Source organism: Salvelinus namaycush, chromosome 18 (genome assembly GCF_016432855.1).
Source record: "Salvelinus namaycush isolate Seneca chromosome 18, SaNama_1.0, whole genome shotgun sequence".
Classification (NCBI taxonomy): domain Eukaryota; kingdom Metazoa; phylum Chordata; class Actinopteri; order Salmoniformes; family Salmonidae; genus Salvelinus; species Salvelinus namaycush.
Window position 1 is genome coordinate 40,993,201 of NC_052324.1, and position 25,282 is coordinate 41,018,482.

Genomic DNA, 25,282 nt, shown 5'->3' on the forward strand with positions numbered 1-25,282 from the left:
TTTGATATTTTTTTAGACCAGAAGAAAGAGTGCCTCCTACTGGCCCTCCAACACCACTTCCAGCAGCACCTGGTCTCCCATCCAGGGACTGACCAGGACCAACCCTGCTTAGCTTCAGAAGCAAACCAGCAGTGGGATGCAGGGTGGTAGGCTGCTGGCTTTATTATACTGTTCATTAAGAACTGACAATTTATGACTCAAATTTCACTGATATCGACACACATAGGAGGAGAGAGGAGATGGAGGAGGAGGTGGTAACAGGAGGTGGAGGAGGGAGTGAAGAGGAGGAGGAGGGTAAAGAGGAGGAGGGTGAAGAGGAGGAGTAGAAGGGGAGGAGGATGATGAAGAGGAGGAGGTTGAAGAAGGGGAAGAGGAGGGTAGAGAGGAGGAGGGTGAAGAGGAGGGTAAAGAGGAGGAGGAGAAGGGGAGAATGAAGGTGAAGAGGAGGGGGGGAAAAGGAGGGTAAAGAGGAGAGTAAGAGGAGGGGGAGAAGAGGAGGAGGAGAGGAGGAGGAGGGTGAAGAGGAGGGTGAAGAGGAGGAGGGTAAAGAGGAGGATAAAGAGGGGGAGGGTAAAGAGGAAGGTAAAGAGGAGGAGGGTAAAGAGGAGGAGGGTAAAGAGGAGGGTAAAGAGGAGGAGAGGAGGGTAAAGAGGAGGAGGGTAAAGAGGAGGAGGGTGAAGAGGAGGAGGGTGAAGAGGAGGAGGGTAAAGAGGAGGAGGGTGAAGAGGAGGAGGGTGAAGAGGAGGAGGGTAAAGAGGAGGGTGAAGAGGAGGAGGAAAAGAGGAGGGTGAAGAGGAGGAGTGTAAAGGGGAGGAGGGTAAAGATGAGGGTGAAGAGGAGGAGGAGAAGAGGATGAGGGTAAAGAGGAGGGTGAAGAGGAGGAGGAGAAGAGGAGGAGGAGGAGGGTGAAGAGGAGGGTGGTGAAGAGGAGGGGGGTGGTGAAGAAGAGGAGGGTAAAGAGGAGGAGGGTAAAGATGAGGTTGAAGAGGAGAAGGGTGGAAGGAGGAGGGAAGGGAGAATGTGAAGAGGAGGAGGGTGAAGGGGAGGAGGGAATGGAGAATGTGAAGAGGAGGAGGGTGGAAGGAGGAGGTAAGGGAGAATGTGAAGAGGAGGAGGGAAGGGAGAATGTGAAGAGGAGGAGGGTGGAAGGAGGAGGTAAGGGAGAATGTGAAGAGGAGGAGGGAAGGGAGAATGTGAAGAGGAGTAGGGTGAAGAAGAGGAGGGTAAAGAGAGAAGGTATGAGACGCCTTACAAGTTGAATTTCTCCTCCCAGACAGGGTTGAGGTTTCCATAGATGGTCTTGGTTCTCTTCTTGGTCTTCCCCACCTGAATGGTCACGTAAGGGTCACTGGAGCCGGTCCTGTCTTTAGCCTGGAGACCCTGAGCACTGACAACTATCACACACACACACACACACACACACACACACACACACACACACACACACACACACACACACACACACACACACACACACACACACACACACACACACACACACACACACACACACACACACGTTATTTCACATTTGATGAAAAGGCAATGACAGACAAAGAAGTCCATGGCACAAACACACACAGAATGTGACCTCACCATGTGACTCACCATTCAGCAAAACCACAGCAAATGATTGAATGAGTCATCGTCACTGCTGGGCTGGCTGATGTTATAAAACCATTTCTCAACAATTGACTTAAAGTCCATGTACAATTCCACTGAATAATGCGTGTTTTGGTCATATGAATAAAATAAACATGATTAATAATCCTAGAACAATACAAAATATTATATTCTAGCTTCAATTCAGCATTCTATTGAAGAACATATAACCAACAGCGATAGAATGATTAATGCACAAAGCCTCCTCCCTCCCAGAGTCCTTTGCTGTTGGCGTCCCGGGAGGTAAGAGGAGAAACGCTGTGAGTGGTAAAACCATGCCAGGTGTCTTTAAAGCCACGTTGATAAGCATGGGATAAATGTGTTGCTAACCCTTTCATTTAGACCCATAAACAAACAACATTTAGACCCATAAACAGACAACATTTAGACCCATAAACAAACAACATTTAGACCCATAAACAGACAACATTTAGACCCATAAACAGACAACATTTAGACCCATAAACAGACAACATTTAGACGATAAATAAACAAACCACGAACAAACATGATTTATTTCAGTAGTTTATCTAATCTGTGCAGTGATATCAAATCACTATGATGTTGTTAGTCACCCAGCCTTCAACAGATCTGTGATTTCCTCCCTATCTAATCTGTGCAGTGATATCAAATCCCTATGATGTTGTTCTTCACCCAGCCTTTAACAGATCTGTGGTTTCCTCCCTATCTAATCTGTGCAGTGATATCAAATCCCTATGATGTTGTTAGTCACCCAGCCTTTAACAGATCTGTGATTTCCTCCCTATCTAATCTGTGCAGTGATATCAAATCCCTATGATGTTGTTAGTCACCCAGCCTTTAACAGATCTGTGATTTCCTCCCTATCTAATCTGTGCAGTGATATCAAATCCCTATGATGTTGTTAGTCACCCAGCCTTTAACAGATCTGTGGTTTCCTCCCTGTCTAAGACCAGGCAGTAGCAGGCTTTGATCAGCAGGAGAACACAATAAATGGTTGCTATTTCAACTGTGTAACTTCACTGCAACTAAACTTAACAATCGATTACATTTGGTTGATCATCAGGCAGTTGGTTGAAAAACACTTGATGGTCCAAAACGTTGTAGATTGTAAAATAGTTGAGCGTTATTATGGGTATCTGAGTACCAGTGAAGTCACTACAGGTGGTAAAGTCATGTTACAATCGCTTAGCCACTCAGAGACCTGGTTAAAAAGTGCTTTGTAATAACTAGGCAAGTCAGTTAAGAACAATTTCTTATTTACCGGCCAAACCCGGACGACGCTGGGCCAATTGTGTGCTGCCCTATTGGACTCCCAATCACGGCTGGTTGTGATACAGCCTGGATTCGAACCAGGGTGTAGTGCTGCCTCTAGCACTGAGATGCAGTGCCTTAGACCGCTGCGCCACTCGGGAGCCCAGTGATCCTCCATGACCTAGGCTGTAGGCTTGTTCATCTGGCTGACATACGCTTATAAATCCTGTGCCATTATTTTATATTATAGGATTTTACAGTAAGAAGAATATAACTGAACTCAGTTGAATAAAATAGAAAGGACATTTTTCCCATTCCGGAGTGAGAGCACATATGAAGTGGCTACTGTATGTTGTATGTTGTATGTTGTATGTTGTAAAAGTGATCATTTGAAACAGGTCCTATATGCTATATTTAGAGTTATTTGGCAACTTTAGTTGTGAACGATACAAACCTTAGAATGTCTTAGAAATCTACACATATATGAGCTGCATGATGCGACTACAGGATATTGATGATTTCAGAAGGTTGTGAAAAAAGCTTGCTCTCTGATCCTCGCCTCAGGCTGCACAGCTGTTCTCTCATCAACTGATCACATTTTCACCCATCAAACTATTCTCAACGTAATCTTGTCTTTACTAATATGTAAGATTAGTGTTGATTTAGAATGGCCCAATATCAAATGGGCAAGAAGAGAGGCAGGGGGGAAAAATATGTAATCTGTTGGTACTCGAATAGCGAATGGAGGGAGCTTGCTTTCCCGCCATTATGTTTTTCAATGATGCTGGTATGCTACTAAATCGAGCACACAGCCATGCAATCTCCATAGACAAACATTGACAGTAGAATGGCCTTACTGAAGAGCTCAGTGACTTTCAACATAGCATCGTCATAGGATGCCACCTTTCCAACAAGTCAGTTCGTCAAATTTCTGCCTTACTAGAGGTGCTTGGTCAACTGTAAGTGATGTTATTGTGAAGTGGAAACATCTAGGAGCAACAACGGCTCAGCCGTAAAGTGGTAGGCCACATAATTGGACTGTCGAGTGCCCGAAGCGTGTAGTGCGTAAAAATCATCTGTCCTCGGTTGCGACACTCACTACCGAGTTCCCGAACTGCCTCTGGAAGCAATGTCAGCACAATAACTGTTCGTCTGGAGCTTCATGAAATGGGTTTCCATGACTGAGCAGCTGCACAGAAGCCTAAGATCACCATGAGCAATGCAAGCGTCGGCTGGAGTGGTGTAAAGCTCGCCGCCATTGGACTCTGGAGCAGTGGAAAAGCATTCTCTGGGGAGATTAATCATACATCACCTTCTGGCAGTCCCGACGGACGAATCTGGGTTTGGCTGTGCCAGGAGAACGCTACCTGCCCCAATGCATAGTGCCATCTGTAAAGTTTGTTGGAGGAGGAATAATGGTATTGGGCTGTTTTTCATGGTTTGGGCCCCTTAGTTCCAGTGAAGGGAAATCTTAACGCTACAGCATACAATGGCATTCTAGACGATTCTGTGCTTTCAACTTTGTGGCAACAGTTTGGGGAAGGCTCTTTCCTGTTTCAGCATGACAATGCCCCCGTGCACAAAGTGAGGTCCATACAGAAATGGTTTGTCAACATCTTCTACACCGATCTTAACTGGCCTGCACAGAGCCCTGACCTCAACCCCATCGAACACCTTTGGGATGAATTGGAACACCGACTGCGAGCCAGACCTAATCGCCCAACATCAGTGCCTGACCTCACTAATGCTCTTGTGGCTGAATGGAATGCAAGTCCCCGCAGCAATGTTCCAACATCTAGTGGAAAGCCTTCCCAGAAGATCAGAGGATGTTTTAGCAGCAGAGAGGGGACCAACTCCATATTAATGCCCATGATTTTGTAATGAGATGTTCAACGAGCAGATGTCCACATACTTTTTGGTCATGTAATGTATTGTACTAAACTGTTGACAGCCCCTCTGCGTCCTCAAGAAAGGAGTAAAGGAGATGGAAACACACGGTGGTGAGATATTCTGTATAGCTAAAGGTCATGTGTCACCCAATGAATTATGGGAAGAAAAAAAAACATCTCTATTACTAAGCTATTCAAAATCTACGGAGCCCCTTAGGGGTCATGTTGGAATGGAAAAAAACAGCCAACCTAATCCGTTCCCTGTGGTTTTTTATCCATTCCCTCTGATTTGTAGGCTATTATGATGCTCCCACTTGGACAATAACATTTTGCAGCCGAAAATGTAATTGTATTCAGTTAATTATTTACGGACTTCCTGCCTAGTGCATCTTAGTTGCCCCATATTTGCAACTTGAGTGGTTTTTCACACCCATTACTATTATTTTCCTGTATGATTCGGAGGCATATGAAAACACTGAAACTGGAAATAAACTGTTGAGTGATCATCGCCATTTGACGCATGTCATTAACTAAATAGAATTACATTTAGACTGCAAAATGTTATCGGGCATAGTGGGACTGTAATGAGAAAGGGAAAGGGGGATACCTAGTCAGTTGTACAACTGAATGCCTTCAACTGAAATGTATCTTCCGCATTTAACCCAACCCCTCTGAATCAGAGAGGTTCGGGGGGGGCTGACATAATCAACATCCACTTCTTCGGCGCCTGGGGAGCAGTGGGTTAACTGCCTTGCTCAGGGGCAGATCAACAGATTTTTACCTTGTCAGCTCGGGGATTCGATCCAGCAACCTTTTGGTTACTGGCCCAACGCTCTAACGGTAGTCTACATAAGGAGGGAATGAATAAAACATCTGAGGGGATGGATAATAAAAAGAGTGAGCTAGCCTGGCTGTTTTCTTCTCTCCACCGGGCCTACGTAAAAATCAAATACAAATTCTGTTTTTGTTTAGTCATTATGCTAACTGTAGGCTAACTTCGGCGCCTGGGGAGCAGTGGGTTAACTGCCTTGCTCAGGAGCAGAACGACAGATTTTTACCTTGTCAGCTCAGGGATTCGAATCAGCAACTTTTTGGTTGCTGGCCCAAAGCTCTAACCACTAGGCTACCTGTCGCCTGTAAGCCGCCCTGCACAATCAATGAACCAACAGCATCTCCTAGGGCTCTATGTTCTGTCCCAGACTCAGGGATATACATGTTGGAGCGTAGCATAAGGTAACCAGTCCATCCAGTATGCGTAATACTACAGTCCACACTCAAAGGCGATAACTCAAATGTGTATAGGCTAGACCAATGATGTACCGAAGACATCTTAAATCAGTGTTGTTTTATATTATGTGTAATATGTAGTAGGCTATGTATTGTATAACAGCACAATCATCATTTTAATTACATTTCTTTTTGTTTGGGGGGGGGGGGGGGGGCTTGGGCTCATAAGCCCTAATATGCATACGGGTGTTTTTGAATTAATTATCACCTTAGAAGGCGTTGTCCATTTCGTTGTGTTAGGCTTTGAACCAACATCTACAACAGCCATGCTTTATGCTCAGTTTCAACCTGTTGTTGAACTTCTTTCTCTTCAAATTGATCATCACTGTGAGGTGAGTTTTTAAAAAAACACAATAATGTTTTGATGATATGTGTTTGATGTGATTTTCGATTGCATTTATAATGATGTCAGAGTGGTTAGAGGGACAATAGACCCAAGACCTCATTAGGACATGATGGTCGTTAGCCAGTAGGGTACGACCAAAGCATGTCCAGAGTGCATAAGAGGAGATTACCGTCACTTAACGGAAACAGCCCTAGGTGTGGTGCAGTGTTGAGGTGTGGTACAGTGTTGAGGTGTGGTGCAGTGTTGAGGTGTGGTAGAGTGTTGAGGTGTGGTGCAGTGTTGAGGTGTGGTAGAGTGTTGAGGTGTGGTGCAGTGTTGAGGTGTGGTAGAGTGTTGAGGTGTGGTGCAGTGTTGAGGTGTGGTGCAGTGTTGAGGTGTGGTGCAGTGTTGAGGTGTGGTAGAGTGTTGAGGTGTGGTAGAGTGTCTAGGTGTGGTACAGTGTTGAGGTGTGGTAGAGTGTTAAGGTGTGGTGCAGTGTTGAGGTGTGGTACAGTGTTGAGGTGTGGTGCAGTGTTGAGGTGTGGTGCAGTGTTGAGGTGTGGTGCAGTGTTTAGGTGTGGTGCAGTGTTGAGGTGTGGTATAGTGTTGAGGTGTGGTATAGTGTTGAGGTGTGGTGCAGTGTTGAGGTGTGGTGCAGTGTTGAGGTGTGGTACAGTGTTGAGGTGTGGTACAGTGTTGAGGTGTGGTGCAGTGTTGAGGTGTGGTGCAGTGTTGAGGTGTGGTACAGTGTTGAGGTGTGGTATAGTGTTACGGTGTGGTACAGTGTTGAGGTGTGGTGCAGTGTTGAGGTGTGGTGCAGTGTTGAGGTGTGGTACAGTGTTGAGGTGTGGTGCAGTGTTGAGGTGTGGTACAGTGTTGCGGTGTGGTATAGTGTTGCGGTGTGGTACAGTGTTGAGGTGTGGTGCAGTGTTGAGGTGTGGTATAGTGTTGAGGTGTGGTGCAGTGTTGAGGTGTGGTACAGTGTTGAGGTGTGGTATAGTGTTGAGGTGTGGTGCAGTGTTGAGGTGTGGTACAGTGTTGAGGTGTGGTATAGTGTTGAGGTGTGGTAGAGTGTTGAGGTGTGGTAGAGTGTTGAGGTGTGGTAGAGTGTTGAGGTGTGGTGCAGTGTTGAGGTGTGGTGCAGTGTTGAGGTGTGGTGCAGTGTTGAGGTGTGGTAGAGTGTTGAGGTGTGGTAGAGTGTTGAGGTGTGGTGCAGTGTTGAGGCGTGGTGCAGTGTGGAGGTGTGGTGCAGTGTTGAGGTGTGGTGCAGTGTTGAGGTGTGGTGCAGTGTTGAGGTGTGGTGCAGTTTTCTGGTGTGGTACAGTGTTGAGGTGTGGTACAGTGTTGAGGTGTGGTACAGTTTTCTGGTGTGGTACAGTGTTGAGGTGTGGTGCAGTGTTGAGGTGTGGTACAGTTTTCTGGTGTGGTACAGTGTTGAGGTGTGGTACAGTGTTGAGGTGTGGTGCAGTGTTGAGGTGTGGTGCAGTGTTGAGGTGTGGTGCAGTGTTGAGGTGTGGTGCAGTGTTGCGGTGTGGTGATGTAAAGTGTTGCGGTGTGGTAGAGTGTTGCGGTGTGGTAGAGTGTTGCGGTGTGGTAGAGTGTTGCGGTGTGGTAGAGTGTTGCGGTGTGGTAGAGTGTTGAGGTGTGGTATAGTGTTGAGGTGTGGTATAGTGTTGAGGTGTGGTGCAGTGTTGAGGTGTGGTGCAGTGTTGAGGTGTGGTATAGTGTTGAGGTGTGGTGCAGTGTTGAGGTGTGGTACAGTGTTGAGGTGTGGTATAGTGTTGAGGTGTGGTAGAGTGTTGAGGTGTGGTGCAGTGTTGAGGTGTGGTGCAGTGTTGAGGTGTGGTAGAGTGTTGAGGTGTGGTGCAGTGTTGAGGTGTGGTGCAGTGTTGAGGTGTGGTAGAGTGTTGAGGTGTGGTAGAGTGTCAAGGTGTGGTAGAGTGTTGAGGTGTGGTAGAGTGTTGAGGTGTGGTGCAGTGTTGAGGTGTGGTGCAGTGTTGAGGTGTGGTGCAGTGTTGAGGTGTGGTAGAGTGTTGAGGTGTGGTAGAGTGTTGAGGTGTGGTGCAGTGTTGAGGCGTGGTGCAGTGTGGAGGTGTGGTGCAGTGTTGAGGTGTGGTGCAGTGTTGAGGTGTGGTGCAGTGTTGAGGTGTGGTGCAGTTTTCTGGTGTGGTACAGTGTTGAGGTGTGGTACAGTGTTGAGGTGTGGTACAGTTTTCTGGTGTGGTACAGTGTTGAGGTGTGGTGCAGTGTTGAGGTGTGGTACAGTTTTCTGGTGTGGTACAGTGTTGAGGTGTGGTACAGTGTTGAGGTGTGGTGCAGTGTTGAGGTGTGGTGCAGTGTTGAGGTGTGGTGCAGTGTTGAGGTGTGGTGCAGTGTTGCAGTGCGGTGATGTAAAGTGTTGCGGTGTGGTAGAGTGTTGCGGTGTGGTAGAGTGTTGCGGTGTGGTAGAGTGTTGCGGTGTGGTAGAGTGTTGCAGTGTGGTAGAGTGTTGCGGTGTGGTAGAGTGTTGCAGTGTGGTAGAGTGTTGCAGTGTGGTAGAGTGTTGCGGTGTGGTACAGTGTTGAGGTGTGGTGCAGTGTTGCAGTGCGGTGTGGTACAGTTTTGCGGTGTGGTAGAGTGTTGCAATGCGATGTGGTATAGTGTTGCGGTGTGGTGATGTAAAGTGTTGCGGTGTGGTAGAGTGTTGCGGTGTGGTAGAGTGTTGCAGTGTGGTAGAGTGTTGCGGTGTGGTAGAGTGTTGCGGTGTGGTAGAGTGTTGCGGTGTGGTAGAGTGTTGCGGTGTGGTAGAGTGTTGCGGTGTGGTAGAGTGTTGCGGTGTGGTAGAGTGTTGCGGTGTGGTAGAGTGTTGCGGTGTGGTGTGGTACAGTGTTGCTGTGCGGTAGAGTGTTGCGGTTTGGTGTGGTAGAGTAATGCGGTGTGGTAGAGTGTTGCGGTGTGGTGCAGTGTTGCAGTGCGGTGCGGTACAGTGTTGTTGTACAATACGTACCGGTGATGGTGATCTTGGCCGACCATTTGGAGGTTCCGTCTAACACGCTCTGTTTAATGGTCTTCATCTGCTGCGCATGGAGCAGCTTAGTGACGGCAAACACAGCCCTGATCTCGTCAAAGATCTCCGGCTTGTTCCTCTCCCTGATCTTCATCCTGTCCTTCATAGCTGTGATGATGTGCTGGGTCCGGTCCTCTGCTCCTGTCTTAGAGCTCTTCTCAGCCGCTCCTGGAGAGAGGGAAGGAGAGAGGGGAGGAGCGAGGGAAGGAGAGAAGGAAGAAGAGAGGGAAGGAGAGAAGGGATGAGAGAAGGGAGGAGAGAGGGAAGGAGAAAGGGGAGGAGCGAGGGAAGGAGAGAAGGAAGAAGAGAGGGAAGGAGAGAAGGGATGAGAGAAGGGAGGAGAGAGGGAAGGAGAAAGGGGAGGAGCGAGGGAAGGAAGGAGAGAGGGAAGAAGAGAGGGAAGGAGAGAAGGGAGGAGAGAAGGGAGGAGATGGGGATTGAAAAGGAGAGGGAGATTTACACTAGCAACGGTAATCAAAATAGTTCTAATAAATGCAACAGTTGGACAATATAATAGTAATAATACTAATACTACTAATAATGGTAATAATAATAATAATGAAAATAATAATGCTACTACTAATAATAATAATACTACTAATAATGATAATAATAATACAAATAATAATGATAATACTACTACTACTAATAATAATAATAATAATAATACTACTACTACTACTAATAATAATAATAATTGTAATAATAATAATAATAGTAATAATAATTGTGATAATAATAATGCCACTACTACTACTACTAATAATAATAATGAAAATAATAATAATAATAATTTACTAATAATACAAATAATAATAACAACAATAATAACAATAATCATCATCATAATAATAATAATTTATGCAATTTAGCAGACGCTTTATACAAAGTCAAACTTTTAGAATTTTTATAATCCATCAGATTATAAGATTATAGTCTGAATTATAACACATAAAACATTTTACTGGCACCGACAAATAATTAATGGTTGTCAAACGTCACTTTTTCTTTTTCTTCATAGAATGCACTCATATACAATGTTCTTATTGTATACAGTATTTTGAAATATTTTGTGTTAAAATAAAGAAAAGTGCTCATTAGCCTCTTCTGCATAAATTCACCAGGTGTATTTGCATATATTAAGACATTAACATATAGGGGTGGAACAAGGCTGCAAGGGCTTGCCCTGCCTACCCTACCTGCCCTGCCTACCCTACCTTCCCTGTCTACCCTACCTGCCCTCACCTGCCCTGTCTACCCTACCTACCCTCACCTGCTCCGTCCACCCTACCTGCCCTCACCTGCTCTGTCTACCCTACCTGCCCTCACCTGCTCTGTCTACCCTACCTGCCCTCACCTGCTCTGTCCACCCTACCTGCCCTCACCTGCTCTGTCTACCCTACCTGCCCTCACCTGCTCTGTCCACCCTACCTGCCCTCACCTGCTCTGTCTACCCTACCTGCCCTCACCTGCTCTGTCTACCCTACCTGCCCTCACCTGCTCTGTCCACCCTACCTGCCCTCACCTGCTCTGTCTACCCTACCTGCCCTCACCTGCTCTGTCCACCCTACCTGCCCTCACCTGCTCTGTCTACCCTACCTGCCCTCACCTGCTCTGTCCACCCTACCTGCCCTCACCTGCTCTGTCTACCCTACCTGCCCTCACCTGCTCTGTCTACCCTACCTGCCCTCACCTGCTCTGTCCACCCTACCTGCCCTCACCTGCTCTGTCTACCCTACCTGCCCTCACCTGCTCTGTCCACCCTACCTGCCCTCACCTGCTCTGTCTACCCTACCTGCCCTCACCTGCTCTGTCTACCCTACCTGCCCTCACCTGCTCTGTCCACCCTACCTGCCCTCACCTGCTCTGTCTACCCTACCTGCCCTCACCTGCTCTGTCCACCCTACCTGCCCTCACCTGCTCTGTCTACCCTACCTGCCCTCACCTGCTCTGTCTACCCTACCTGCCCTCACCTGCTCTGTCTACCCTACCTGCCCTCACCTGCTCTGTCCACCCTACCTGCCCTCACCTGCTCTGTCTACCCTACCTGCCCTCACCTGCTCTGTCCACCCTACCTGCCCTCACCTGCTCTGTCTACCCTACCTGCCCTCACCTGCTCTGTCTACCCTACCTGCCCTCACCTGCTCTGTCCACCCTACCTGCCCTCACCTGCTCTGTCTACCCTACCTGCCCTCACCTGCTCTGTCCACCCTACCTGCCCTCACCTGCTCTGTCCACCCTACCTGCCCTCACCTGCTCTGTCCACCCTACCTGCCCTCACCTGCTCTGTCCACCCTACCTGCCCTCACCTGCTCTGTCTACCCTACCTGCCCTCACCTGCTCTGTCCACCCTACCTGCCCTCACCTGCTCTGTCTACCCTACCTGCCCTCACCTGCTCTGTCCACCCTACCTGCCCTCACCTGCTCTGTCCACCCTACCTGCCCTCACCTGCTCTGTCTACCCTACCTGCCCTCACCTGCTCTGTCCACCCTACCTGCCCTCACCTGCTCTGTCTACCCTACCTGCCCTCACCTGCTCTGTCCACCCTACCTGCCCTCACCTGCTCTGTCTACCCTACCTGCCCTCACCTGCGCTGTCTAGACTGCTTCATTAATTACTGTTGTTGTCACGTTCTGTTGCATAATTCAACAAGTAGCAGGATACCCTCAGATTACAAATCAACACGCACGGCTCTAGATTACGTCTAAACATACTTTACATTGTTTGAGAGATCAGACATAATATCACTATAATCCCAGTGTTCATTTTCTGAAGATGTTTTCATTTCAGTGCATCACATTTGTAAACTTTTCAACTGTATTAAACTTGAAACTGTTTAAAATTCCACAAAAAATGAACACCCATCAAAATCAAGTTATATTTCTTGTCTTTCTTGTGATGTAAGTGTTGAGACGGTGTGTTAAATCCCAGACGAAGCTTCAACGTTCTTTTAGATTCAACGGAAAGACAAGGTGTTCCATTGAGCCCATTACAGCTATCACCAGGGTGTGTTTGACAGGTCATTACAAATATATCCGCAGTCGTAGCGTTAACGGGGGGGAAAACGACGGGCACAAGCAAGAGTATGAAAGAGTCGCAAGAGTAAAATGAAAGCAATCAATCCATAGAGTTTTAACAAACAATCCATAGAGATTTAACAATCAATCCATAGAGATATAACAATCAATCCATAGAGATATAACAATCAATCCATAGAGATATAACAATCAATCCATAGAGATATAACAATCAATCCATAGAGATATAACAATCAATCCATAGAGATTTAACAATCAATCCATAGAGATATAACAATCAATCCATAGAGATTTAACAATCAATCCATAGAGATTTAACAATCAATCCATAGAGATATAACAATCAATCCATAGAGATTTAACAATCAATCCATAGAGATTTAACAATCAATCCATAGAGATATAACAATCAAGCCAGAGAGATTTAACAATCAATCCATAGAGATTTAACAATCAATCCATAGAGATATAACAATCAAGCCAGAGAGATTTAACAATCAATCCATAGAGATTTAACAATCAAGCCAGAGAGATTTAACAATCAAGCCAGAGAGATTTAACAATCAATCCATAGAGATATAACAATCAAGCCAGAGAGATTTAACAATCAATCCATAGATATCTAACAATCAATCCATAGAGATTTAACAATCAAGCCAGAGAGATTTAACAATCAATCCATAGAGATTTAACAATCAAGCCAGAGAGATTTAACAATCAATCCAGAGAGATTTAACAATCAAGCCAGAGAGATTTAACAATCAATCCATAGAGATTTAACAATCAAGCCAGAGAGATTTAACAATCAATCCATAGAGATTTACCAATCAAGCCAGAGAGATTTAACAATCAAGCCAGAGAGATTTAACAATCAATCCATAGAGATATAACAATCAAGCCAGAGAGATTTAACAATCAATCCATAGAGATATAACAATCAAGCCAGAGAGATTTAACAATCAATCCATAGAGATTTAACAATCAAGCCAGAGAGATTTAACAATCAATCCATAGAGATTTAACAATCAAGCCAGATATATTTAACAATCAAGCCAGAGAGATTTAACAATCAATCCATAGAGATTTAACAATCAAGCCAGATAGATTTAACAATCAAGCCAGAGAGATTTAACAATCAAGCCAGATAGATTTAACAATCAAGCCAGAGAGATTTAAGTGACACCTCTCAAACACAGGAAATAGATATCTGAAAAAGACAGATCCTCAGGTGGGAGGGGCATGCACGTTGCGAGTTACACAAGAAAAAATACAATTTAACGTCCTCAGCATTTCAACCCCCTCTTTCCTCCCATTTTTACTAGCCCTTATCTTCTCATCTACTCACTCTGCAGACAGTCAGCGTTGAGCAGCTCCTGGCACTTCTCGTGAACTTTGACCCCACACTCAGCACACCTCATGCCCTGGCGGGCGATGCCCCAAAGCAGCCCCTCACACTCATAGCAGTAGGTGGGTGTGGAGGCGGTCCACACCTGGAAGGCATGGGGCGTGGTGCAGGAGATGGGGTAGATCAGAGCTTGCAGGGTTTTCTTATACACATGGTTCTTCTGTAGGAGAAGAGAGAGAGGGAGAGAGGAGAAGAGAGAGGGGGAGAGGGAGGGGAAGAGAGAGGGGGAGAGGGAGGAGAAGAGAGAGATAGAGGGACAGAGAGAAAGATAGATAGGAAGGGGGAGAGGGAGGGGAAGAGAGAGGTAGAGGGACAGAGAGAAAGAGAGATAGGAAGGGGAGAGAGGGGGGAAGAGAGAGGTAGAGGGACAGAGAGAAAGAGAGATAGGAAGGGGGAGAGAGGGGGGAAGAGAGGTAGAGTAGAACAGAAAAAATATCAAGATTGGAAGGGAGGGGAAGAGATAGGGAGAGAAAGAGAGAGGGTAACAGACAATGTTTAGTCAGGTGCAGAGCAGAGTTGAGGTGCACACAGAACCGTAGGTTGAGGTATGAACACTCACAGGGGAACTCAACCTTATGTTTGTTTGTTTGGTTACAACTGGAACGTTACAAAACATATGAGTCACCATCAGCCATCATTTCTTCTCAGAATGTGACAGGGATATGGGGTCAGGGAGAGAGGTAGGGAGCGGGAGCGAGGCACGGAGAGGGGGAGAGGAAGAGGGGGAGGGAGAGGGAGGGAGAGAGGTAGGGAGAGGTGGAGGGAGAGCGGTAGAGAGAGGGGTAGAGGGAGAGGGTGAGAGGGATAAGGGAGAGGGATAAGGGGGATAGGTAGGAGGAGAGGGAGAGGGAGAGAGGGATAAGGGGGATAGGTAGGGGGAGAGGGAGAAAGGGATAAGGGGGATAGGTAGGGAGAGGGGGATAAGTGAGAGAGGGATACGGGAGAGAGGTAGGGAGAGGAAGAAGGAGGTAGGGAGAGGGGGAGGGGGAGAAGGAGAGGTAAGGAGAGGGGGAGAGGTAGGGAGAGGAGGAGAGGGAGAAGGGGGAGAGGTAGGGAGAGGGGGAGAGGGAAGAGGTAGGGAGAGGGGGAGAGAGGATAGGTAGGGAGAAGGGGAGAGAGGATAGGTAGGGAGTGGGGGATAAGAGAGAGGCAGCGAGGTAGGGAGTGGGGAGAGAGAGAAAGAAAGAAAGAAAGAAAGAAAGAAAGAAAGAAAGAAAGAAAGAAAGAAAGAAAGAAAGAAAGAAAGAAAGAAAGAAGAAAGAGAGAAAGAAAGAAAGAAAGAAAGAAAGAAAGAAAGAAAGAAAGAAAGAGGGAGAGTACTGTACCAGGGAAAGCCACACTAAGCTATTTATAAACTCACACCTCACACAGACCAGCACTTCACACAAAATGACCAAGGAAAGGTCAGACTGAATAGATTAACAAGTGGTGAACGATGTGTCCTCTCACCAGTTCCTGGTCCTTCTGGGACGTCTTTGTAGCCATAGAGAGCCCTGCCTTCCTGGCCTGCAACATGGACTGAGAGAGAGAGAGAGAGAGAGAGCGAGAGAGAGAGAGAGAGAGAGAGCGAGAGAGAGAGAGAGAGAGAGAGAGAGAGAGAGAGAGAGAGAGAGAGAGAGATCGCGAGATAGAGAGACAAAGAGAGAGAGACAGATAGAGAGAGAGAGCGCGAGACAGAGACAGAAAGACAGAGACAGAGAAAGAGACAGAGAAAGAGACAGAGTGAGAGAAGATTGAGGACAGAAGAGAGGTTTATTATCTACAAATACAATAACTGTGGTTTAGTTCACACTCAGACATATAATATATGTGTGAACAGGGGATAAGGTTTCTTAGCCTGGCTACCAGTTTGAATTATCGTTCCACTCCTTTGCATGACACAGGTTCTGGATTTCAGGCTAAAGGTGTCAATGGGCCAGGATAGAACCTGTTGTGTATGTGACTCAGACTATAGTTGTCTAAGGACAGATCGTGTGTGCTTAGCGCTGCTCTGATATGTCCCTGTGTGTGTAATTCCCTCTCTCCTCCACAGTGGACTGTCTCACAACCACATACACATAAGAACCTCTCTGTATGTCTGTCCGTCTGTCCGTCTGTATGTCTGCCCGTCTGTATGTCTGTCCGTCTGTATGTCTGTCCGTCTGTATGTCTGTATGTCTGTCCGTCTGTATGTATGTCCGTCTGTATGTCTGTCCGTCTGTATGTCTGTCCGTCTGTATGTATGTCCGTCTGTATGTCTGTCCGTCTGTCCGTCTGTATGTCTGTCCGTCTGTCCGTCTGTCCGTCTGTATGTCTGTCCGTCTGTATGTCTGTCCGTCTGTATGTCTGTATGTCTGTCCGTCTGTATGTCTGTATGTCTGTCCGTCTGTCCGTATGTCCGTCTGTATGTCTGTCCGTCTGTATGTCTGTCCGTCTGTATGTATGTCCGTCTGTATGTCTGTATGTCTGTCCGTCTGTATGTATGTCCGTCTGTATGTCTGTCCGTCTGTATGTCTGTCCGTCTGTATGTCTGTCCGTCTGTATGTCTGTCCGTCTGTCCGTCTGTCCGTCTGTCCGTCTGTATGTCTGTCCGTCTGTATGTCTGTCCGTCTGTATGTCTGTCTGTCTGTATGTCCGTCTGTATGTCTGTCCGTCTGTATGTCTGTGTGTCTGTCCGTCTGTCCGTCTGTATGTCTGTCCGTATGTCCGTCTGTATGTCTGTCCGTCTGTATGTCTGTCCGTCTGTATGTCTGTCCGTCTGTATGTCTGTCCGTCTGTGTGTCTGGAGGGCTCCCTGCTAGACAAGCTAACCAATGTCGTTAGCCATTTCCCGCTAAATGACAAAAATGCTCTCGAATGCTCTGAAGAGAAAAACAAGATAAACAAACAACAAAAAACTCCACTCTGCAAGAGGTGGCTTTTTGTTTAGTCACTGTGTGCTACAGTGTATGAAAGCCGATGTGTGTGGGAGAAGAGATGGACAGGGTTATAATGTGTGTCGTGTAATTTGTTGTGAAGTAGATGGATTTTGTTTTCTCCTGTTTCGACAAGGGAAGCAGGTCAGTAAGGACCTGGTAGAGTGGCGTAAACAGTCACTGAACCACATAGTAGGACCTTCAGTAGTCTCTCTATGGACTTTAGTGTTGACCTCGGAGTGAAACTGTTAGTCACAACGTGGATGCTATCGACTTGCTGTTGTCAGCGTGTGTGTGTGTGTGTGTGTGTGTGTGTGTGTGTGTGTGTGTGTGTGTGTGTGTGTGTGTGTGTGTGTGTGTGTGTGTGTGTGTGTGTGTGTGTGTGTGTGTGCGAGCTCACTGTCAGACACTTACCATTGCCTGAGGGAAGACAGTGACAGGGCAGGAGGAGAAAGAACAAGAAATAATCAAGGTTAGAGCATCACAAGAAGACTGGTGTTCCTCAGAGATTAGCTCTCCCACATCAAACACTTCAAACACAGTCAGACTTCGCTCTGCTCTGAGAGACTTGAGGAGGATTTTCTTTAGTGACACGTAAATACACCACATGGTGGAAACAGAACGACCTTGAACCAAGTTTTTAATCTGCAAAGTGCAGGATAATGTGTACAAATACAATACCCTGCCGTAACCAGCACCTTGAACCGGCTGCACTACTGTACACAGGCCTTGTAGTTCTTTAGATTCCTGCAATAGTATTTTCATTTGACTTTATAGAGGTCCTATTCATCTATGTACCAAAGGTAAATCTTTATATTGTCGTCTGCCTGAGGTACTGTGAGTTCAGGAGTCAGAGGTCAAGAGGTCAGAGACACTCACCAGCTCGCTGACCAGGGGGATTGGCCGTCTCTTGCGAAGGTCAGGCATGCTGTCGATCCCGAAGGGCGTGGCGCCACTAAACACACAGTTCAAAACAAGATACAACAACATACCAAATCTATTAGATCATCATTGCTGGTGGTTGTACTCCAGTCCACTTTAATATGTACAGACACACACACACACACACACACACACACACACACACACACACACACACACACACACACACACACACACACACACACACACACACACACACACACACACACACATACAGAGACAGACACATACACACAATCACAAACACACACACACACACACACACACACACACACACACACAAAGAGAGACAGACAGACGGGACAGGACAGACTTCCATACGCAGACACACACACACACAGAGGCATTGTCACTGACCCAGGCTTGGCCCACGGGTGCTGGCTGGGGTCTCCATCTCGGCCCTGTAATAGAGGTCAGAGGTCAGACGTTTAGCCACTGAGACTGACAGTTCTCATAGAAGTTAAGATAATAGAACATGTACACATAATATGACATAATATGACATAATATTAAAGCAGAATCAGAGACAGAGAAAGAGGGGTTGGACTGGGTTGGTTGAGTTTCACTGAAGCATGCCAGAGAGGATTTCCATCGGCAAAAACACACTGAAGGTTGGATGAGGGAGCATCACAAACAAACAAACACACTGAAGGTTGGATGAGGGAGCATCACAAACAAACAAACACACTGAAGGTTGGATGAGGGAGCATCATAAACTGCACATGAAGCGGCGTAGAACAGGGTACTGCTACCCGCACCCACCCACTCACTCACACACCCACACATGCGCTAACCCCCCCCACCCACCCACTCACCTACCCACAAATGCACCCACCCATCCACCCACCCACCCACACATGCACTCACCCACCCACCCACACATGCACACATCCACCCACCCACACATGCACTCACCCACCCACCCACACATGCACACATCCACCCACCCACACATGCACTCACCCACCCACCCACACATGCACACATCCACCCACCCACACATGCACACATCCACCCACCCACACATGCACACACCCACCCACCCACACATGCACACATCCACCCACCCACACATGCACTCACCCACCCACCCACACATGCACACACCCACCCACCCACACATCCACCCACCCACACATGCACACACCCACCCACCCACACATGCACACATCCACCCACCCACACATGCACTCACCCACCCACCCACACATGCACACATCTACCCACCCACCCACACATGCACACACCCACCCACCCACACATGCACTCACCCACACATGCACTCACTCACCCACCCACACATGCACTCACTCACTCACCCACCCACCCACCCACACATGCACTCACTCACTCACTCACTCACCCACCCACCCACCCACCCACCCACCCACCCACTCAGCCACGCACACACAGACACCCACAAATGTAACCCACAAATCTTTCCTTCTCAAATACACTTTTTGTGGACCCTGTCAACAATCGATCATCATCAATACTGTCCATGATGTCCCTCCACTTTCATCATCAATACTGTCCATGATGTCCCTCCACTTTCATCATCAATACTGTCCATTATGTCCCTCCACTTTCATCATCAATACTGTCCATTATGTCCCTCCACTTTCATCATCAATACTGTCCATGATGTCCCTCCACTCTCATCATCAATACTGTCCATGATGTCCCTCCACTTTCATCATCAATACTGTCCATGATGTCCCTCCACTCTCATCATCAATACTGTCCATGATGTCCCTCCACTCTCATCATCAATACTGTCCATGATGTCCCTCCACTTTCATCATCAATACTGTCCATGATGTCCCTCCACTCTCATCATCAATACTGTCCATGATGTCCCTCCACTTTCATCATCAATACTGTCCATGATGTCCCTCCACTCTCATCATCAATACTGTCCATGATGTCCCTCCACTTTCATCATTAATACTGTCCATGATGTCCCTCCACTTTCATCATCAATACTGTCCATGATGTCCCTCCACTTTCATCATCAATACTGTCCATGATGTCCCTCCACTTTCATCATCAATACTGTCCATGATGTCCCTCCACTTTCATCATCAATACTGTCCATGATGTCCCTCCACTCTCATCATCAATACTGTCCATGATGTCCCTCCACTCTCATCATCAATACTGTCCATGATGTCCCTCTACTCTCATCATTAATACTGTCCATGATGTCCCTCCACTTTCATCATCAATACTGTCCATGATGTCCCTCCACTCTCATCATCAATACTGTCCATGATGTCCCTCCACTCTCATCATCAATACTGTCCATGATGTCCCTCTACTCTCATCATCAATACTGTCCATGATGTCCCTCCACTTTCATCATCAATACTGTCCATGATGTCCCTCCACTCTCATCATCAATACTGTCCATGATGTCCCTCCACTCTCATCATCAATACTGTCCATGATGTCCCTCCACTTTCATCATCAATACTGTCCATGATGTCCCTCCACTCTCATCATCAATACTGTCCATGATGTCCCTCTACTCTCATCATTAATACTGTCCATGATGTCCCTCCACTCTCATCATCAATACTGTCCATGATGTCCCTCCACTTTCATCATTAATACTGTCCATGATGTCCCTCCACTTTCATCATCAATACTGTCCATGATGTCCCTCTACTCTCATCATCAATACTGTCCATGATGTCCCTCCACTTTCATCATCAATACTGTCCATGATGTCCCTCCACTTTCATCATCAATACTGTCCATGATGTCCCTCTACTTTCATCATCAATACTGTCCATGATGTCCCTCCACTTTCATCATCAATACTGTCCATGATGTCCCTCCACTTTCATCATCAATACTGTCCATTATGTCCCTCCACTTTCATCATCAATACTGTCCATTATGTCCCTCCACTTTCATCATCAATACTGTCCATGATGTCCCTCCACTCTCATCATCAATACTGTCCATGATGTCCCTCCACTCTCATCATCAATACTATCCATGATGTCCCTCCACTTTCATCATCAATACTGTCCATGATGTCTCTCCACTCTCATCATCAATACTGTCCATGATGTCCCTCCACTTTCATCATCAATACTGTCCATGATGTCCCTCCACTCTCATCATCAATACTGTCCATGATGTCCCTCCACTCTCATCATCAATACTGTCCATGATGTCCCTCCACTCTCATCATCAATACTGTCCATGATGTCCCTCCACTCTCATCATCAATACTGTCCATGATGTCCCTCCACTTTCATCATCAATACTGTCCATGATGTCCCTCCACTCTCATCATCAATACTGTCCATGATGTCCCTCCACTTTCATCATCAATACTGTCCATGATGTCCCTCCACTCTCATCATCAATACTGTCCATGATGTCCCTCCACTTTCATCATCAATACTGTCCATGATGTCCCTCCACTCTCATCATCAATACTGTCCATGTCGTCCCTCCACGTTCTACTGAAGGGTGTTTGTACTGTATGTTCAACATGCGGTCAATAATGGTCTGTTCAGCTATGACCCACTGTGATAAATGTCTTCCAACTGAATTTCCTACATGGCTCTGTCACCACATAACTATTAAAACGACCACATTTACAGCCAAAGCTTTGAAATGCACTACTGTTTAAAGTGAAATCCCTGAGACACTACCTATATCCTGTGCTTTAACGTTTCCTTTAGCACAATGAGTCGTCCCGCCGTAAACGCCCACACATTTTTTTTGTCGCCTTCTAACCACTTTCAAACATTGTGTGTTTTGACTTCTGAGCTGAGCGACGGCGGATCTCGAAGGGGCCCGTGCAGGTTTATAATACAAGAATGTCTGTAGAGTCCAAATGGTTTGAGCTACAACACTATTCAAAGCTATCTATGAAAAGATGACTATCACGAACACGCACATGTAACAAAATCCACACAAGCTACAGAAGTGTCGTTAGAAGGTAAGGGTTTCTTCTACATAGAAGATCATAGTAAATCCCAGGTCATAGTGTCTATAATACTGTAAGGGGTTCTTCTACATAGAAGATCATAGTAAATCCCAGGTCATAGTGTCTATAATACTGTAAGGGGTTATTCTACATAGAAGATCATAGTAAATCCCAGGTCATAGTGTCTATAATACTGTAAGGGGTTCTTCTACATAGAAGACCATAGTAAATCCCAGGTCATAGTGTCTATAATACTGTAAGGGGTTATTCTACATAGAAGATCATAGTAAATCCCAGGTCATAGTGTCTATAACACTGTAAGGGGTTCTTCTACATAGATCATAGTAAATCCCAGGTCATAGTGTCTATAATACTGTAAGGGGTTATTCTACATAGAAGACCATAGTAAATCCCAGGTCATAGTGTCTATAACACTGTAAGGGGTTATTCTACATAGAAGCTCATAGGAAAACCCAGGTCATAGTGTCTATAATACTGTAAGGGGTTATTCTACATAGAAGACCATAGTAAATCCCAGGTCATAGTGTCTATAACACTGTAAGGGGTTATTCTACATAGAAGCTCATAGGAAATCCCAGGTCATAGTGTCTATAATACTGTAAGGGGTTATTCTACATAGAAGATCATAGTAAATCCCAGGTCATAGTGTCTATAATACTGTAAGGGGTTATTCTACATAGACCATAGTAAATCCCAGGTCATAGTGTCTATAATACTGTAATACGCTCACATATAGTTGCTGTCACAAACGACATACTCCACACAGTTGTCACTGACTTGTTGGATATTCATTTCCCAGTGAGCAACCCATTTCTGTACTTCATATAAATGCCTTTTTATTTATACATTTTGGTCAATAAAACTCATGAATGCAACTGTTTATATCAAATAGTTTAGTGTTTTACTTGTAGCCCTGGTTGTCCTGGAAATAAAATGGTAAAACACGTCATTGTGAGGCTAAATAAAGTGGACTGGCAGACAAATGAAAAGTTGATTTTTGCCGGGGTCTCAGGACCGATAGGGTTAACAAGGAAACAAGACTGTATCGGCAAGATCATCACCACCAAGAGACAAACCAAATGAAGGAAGCAATTTAAGTAATACTACTTGATGTTGCCATGTAACATAGTAGCATAAAAAGGTAGACACTCATGAGCAAGATTAGTCAACTTCAAAACAAACACACCAGTTATGAGGGCATGCGTATAAAGACATTCACATGAGAAAAAAATAGACTATAAAACGGAAAAAAGTGACCTGATCATCTTGACTTCCATCTGAAAGAGAGGAGAGAGAGAGAGAGACAAAGAGAGAGAGAGAGACAAAGAGAGAGAGAGAGAGAGAGAGAGAGAGAGAGAGAGAGAGAGAGAGAGAGAGAGAGAGAGAGAGAGAGAGAGAGAGAGAGAGAGAGACATAGAGAGAGACAGGGAGATAAAGAGAGAGAGAGAGAGAGAGAGAGAGAGACATAGAGAGGGACAGGGAGACAAAGAGAGAGAGAGAGATACAAAGAGAAAGGAGCGAGAGAGACAGACAAAGAGAGGCAGAGAAACAGAGAGAGGAGAGAGAGGCAAGGAGAGAGAGAGAGAGAGAGAGAGGGAGAGAGAGAGGGAGAGAGAGAGAGAGGCAAGGAGAGAGAGAGAGAGGGAGAGAGAAAGAGAGAGAGAGAGAGAGAGAGAGAGAGAGAGAGAGAGAGAGAGAGAGAGAGAGAGAGCGTGAGACAGAGACAAAGAGAGAGGAGAGAGAGACAGAGAGACAAAGAGAGAGAGAGAGAGAGAGAGAGAGATGCAAAGAGAAAGGAGAGAGAGAGACAAAGACAGAGGCAGAGAGACAAAGAGAGGCAGAGAGACAGAGAGAGGCAGAGAGACAAAAAGAGGCAGAGAGAGGAGAGAGAGGCAGAGAGACAGAGGCAGAGAGAGGAGAGAGGCAGAGGCAGAGGGAGGAGAGAGAGGAGACAGAGAGACAGAGGGAGAGGCAGAGAGACAAAGAGAGGCAGAGAGACAGAGAGAGAGAGGCAGAGAGACAGAGAGGCAGAGAGAGGAGAGAGAGAGGAGACAGAGAGACAGAGAGAGAGGCAGAGAAAGGCAGAGAGAGAGAGAGAGAGAGAGAGAGAGAGAGAGAGAGAGAGAGACAAAGAGAGAGGAGAGAGAAAGAGAGAGGCAGAGTCATCAACTAAGCAGTTCAAGTAAATAGAACAACTCCTTCCAGCTGATCAATTTGCAGTAAATGCTACAGTAGTGATGCTGGGAGGGTGATGGTAGAGTAGTGATGCTAGGAGGGTGATGCTACAGTAGTGATGCTGGGAGGGCGATGGTAGAGTAGTGATGCTAGGAGGGTGATGCTACAGTAGTGATGCTGGGAGGGTGATGGTAGAGTAGTGATGCTAGGAGGGTGACGGTAGAGTAGTGATGCTAGGAGGGTGATGCTACAGTAGTGATGCTGGGAGGGTGATGGTAGAGTAGTGATGCTGGGAGGGTGATGGTAGAGTAGTGATACTGGGAGGGTGATGCTACAGTAGTGATGCTGGGAGGGTGATGCTACAGTAGTGATGCTGGGAGGGTGATGCTACAGTAGTGATGCTGGGAGGGTGATGCTACAGTAGTGATGCTGGGAGGGTGATGCTACAGTAGTGATGCTGGGAGGGTGATGCTACAGTAGTGATGCTGGGAGGGTGATGCTACAGTAGTGATGCTGGGAGGGTGATGGTACAGTAGTGATGCTGGGGGGGTGATGGTACAGTAGTGATGCTGGGGGGGTGATGCTACAGTAGTGATGCTAGGAGGGTGATGCTACAGTAGTGATGCTGGGAGGGTGATGCTACAGTAGTGATGCTGGGAGGGTGATGGTAGAGTAGTGATGCTAGGAGGGTGATGCTACAGTAGTGATGCTGGGAGGGTGATGGTAGAGTAGTGATGCTAGGAGGGTGATGCTACAGTAGTGATGCTGGGAGGGTGATGCTACAGTAGTGATGCTGGGAGGGTGATGGTAGAGTAGTGATGCTAGGAGGGTGATGCTACAGTAGTGATGCTGGGAGGGTGATGCTACAGTAGTGATGCTGGGAGGGTGATGCTACAGTAGTGATGCTGGGAGGGTGATGCTACAGTAGTGATGCTGGGAGGGTGATGCTACAGTAGTGATGCTGGGAGGGTGATGCTACAGTAGTGATGCTGGGAGGGTGATGCTACAGTAGTGATGCTGGGAGGGTGATGCTACAGTAGTGATGCTGGGAGGGTGATGGTAGAGTAGTGATGCTAGGAGGGTGATGCTACAGTAGTGATGCTGGGAGGGTGATGGTAGAGTAGTGATGCTAGGAGGGTGATGGTAGAGTAGTGATGCTGGGAGGGTGATGCTACAGTAGTGATGTTGGGAGGGTGATGCTACAGTAGTGATGCTGGGAGGGTGATGGTACAGTAGTGATGCTGGGAGGGTGATGGTACAGTAGTGATGCTGGGGGGGGGGGTGATGGTAAAAGAGGCCCACAGTGAGCCAGACTCACAGGGACAGACAGGGCTTGAAGTCATGAATGTTTCATCAACATGTATAATTCATTATGAAAATGACTCCTAATCCTTCCTCTTCGTCTTTAATAT

At 46.6% G+C, this 25,282-nt stretch overlaps 1 protein-coding gene across 1 annotated transcript in view; it reads right to left on the reverse strand.

Annotated features, from left to right (window-relative positions):
* LOC120062955 (protein unc-13 homolog B-like) overlaps positions 1 to 25,282 on the reverse strand; it is a 96,311-nt gene that overhangs the window by 66,737 nt on the left and 4,292 nt on the right. Inside the window, 6 exon segments of the mRNA XM_039013009.1 lie at positions 1,253 to 1,394; positions 9,383 to 9,610; positions 13,827 to 14,046; positions 15,336 to 15,404; positions 17,660 to 17,735; positions 18,080 to 18,123. Coding sequence (XP_038868937.1) covers positions 1,253 to 1,394; positions 9,383 to 9,610; positions 13,827 to 14,046; positions 15,336 to 15,404; positions 17,660 to 17,735; positions 18,080 to 18,123 — 779 coding nt within the window.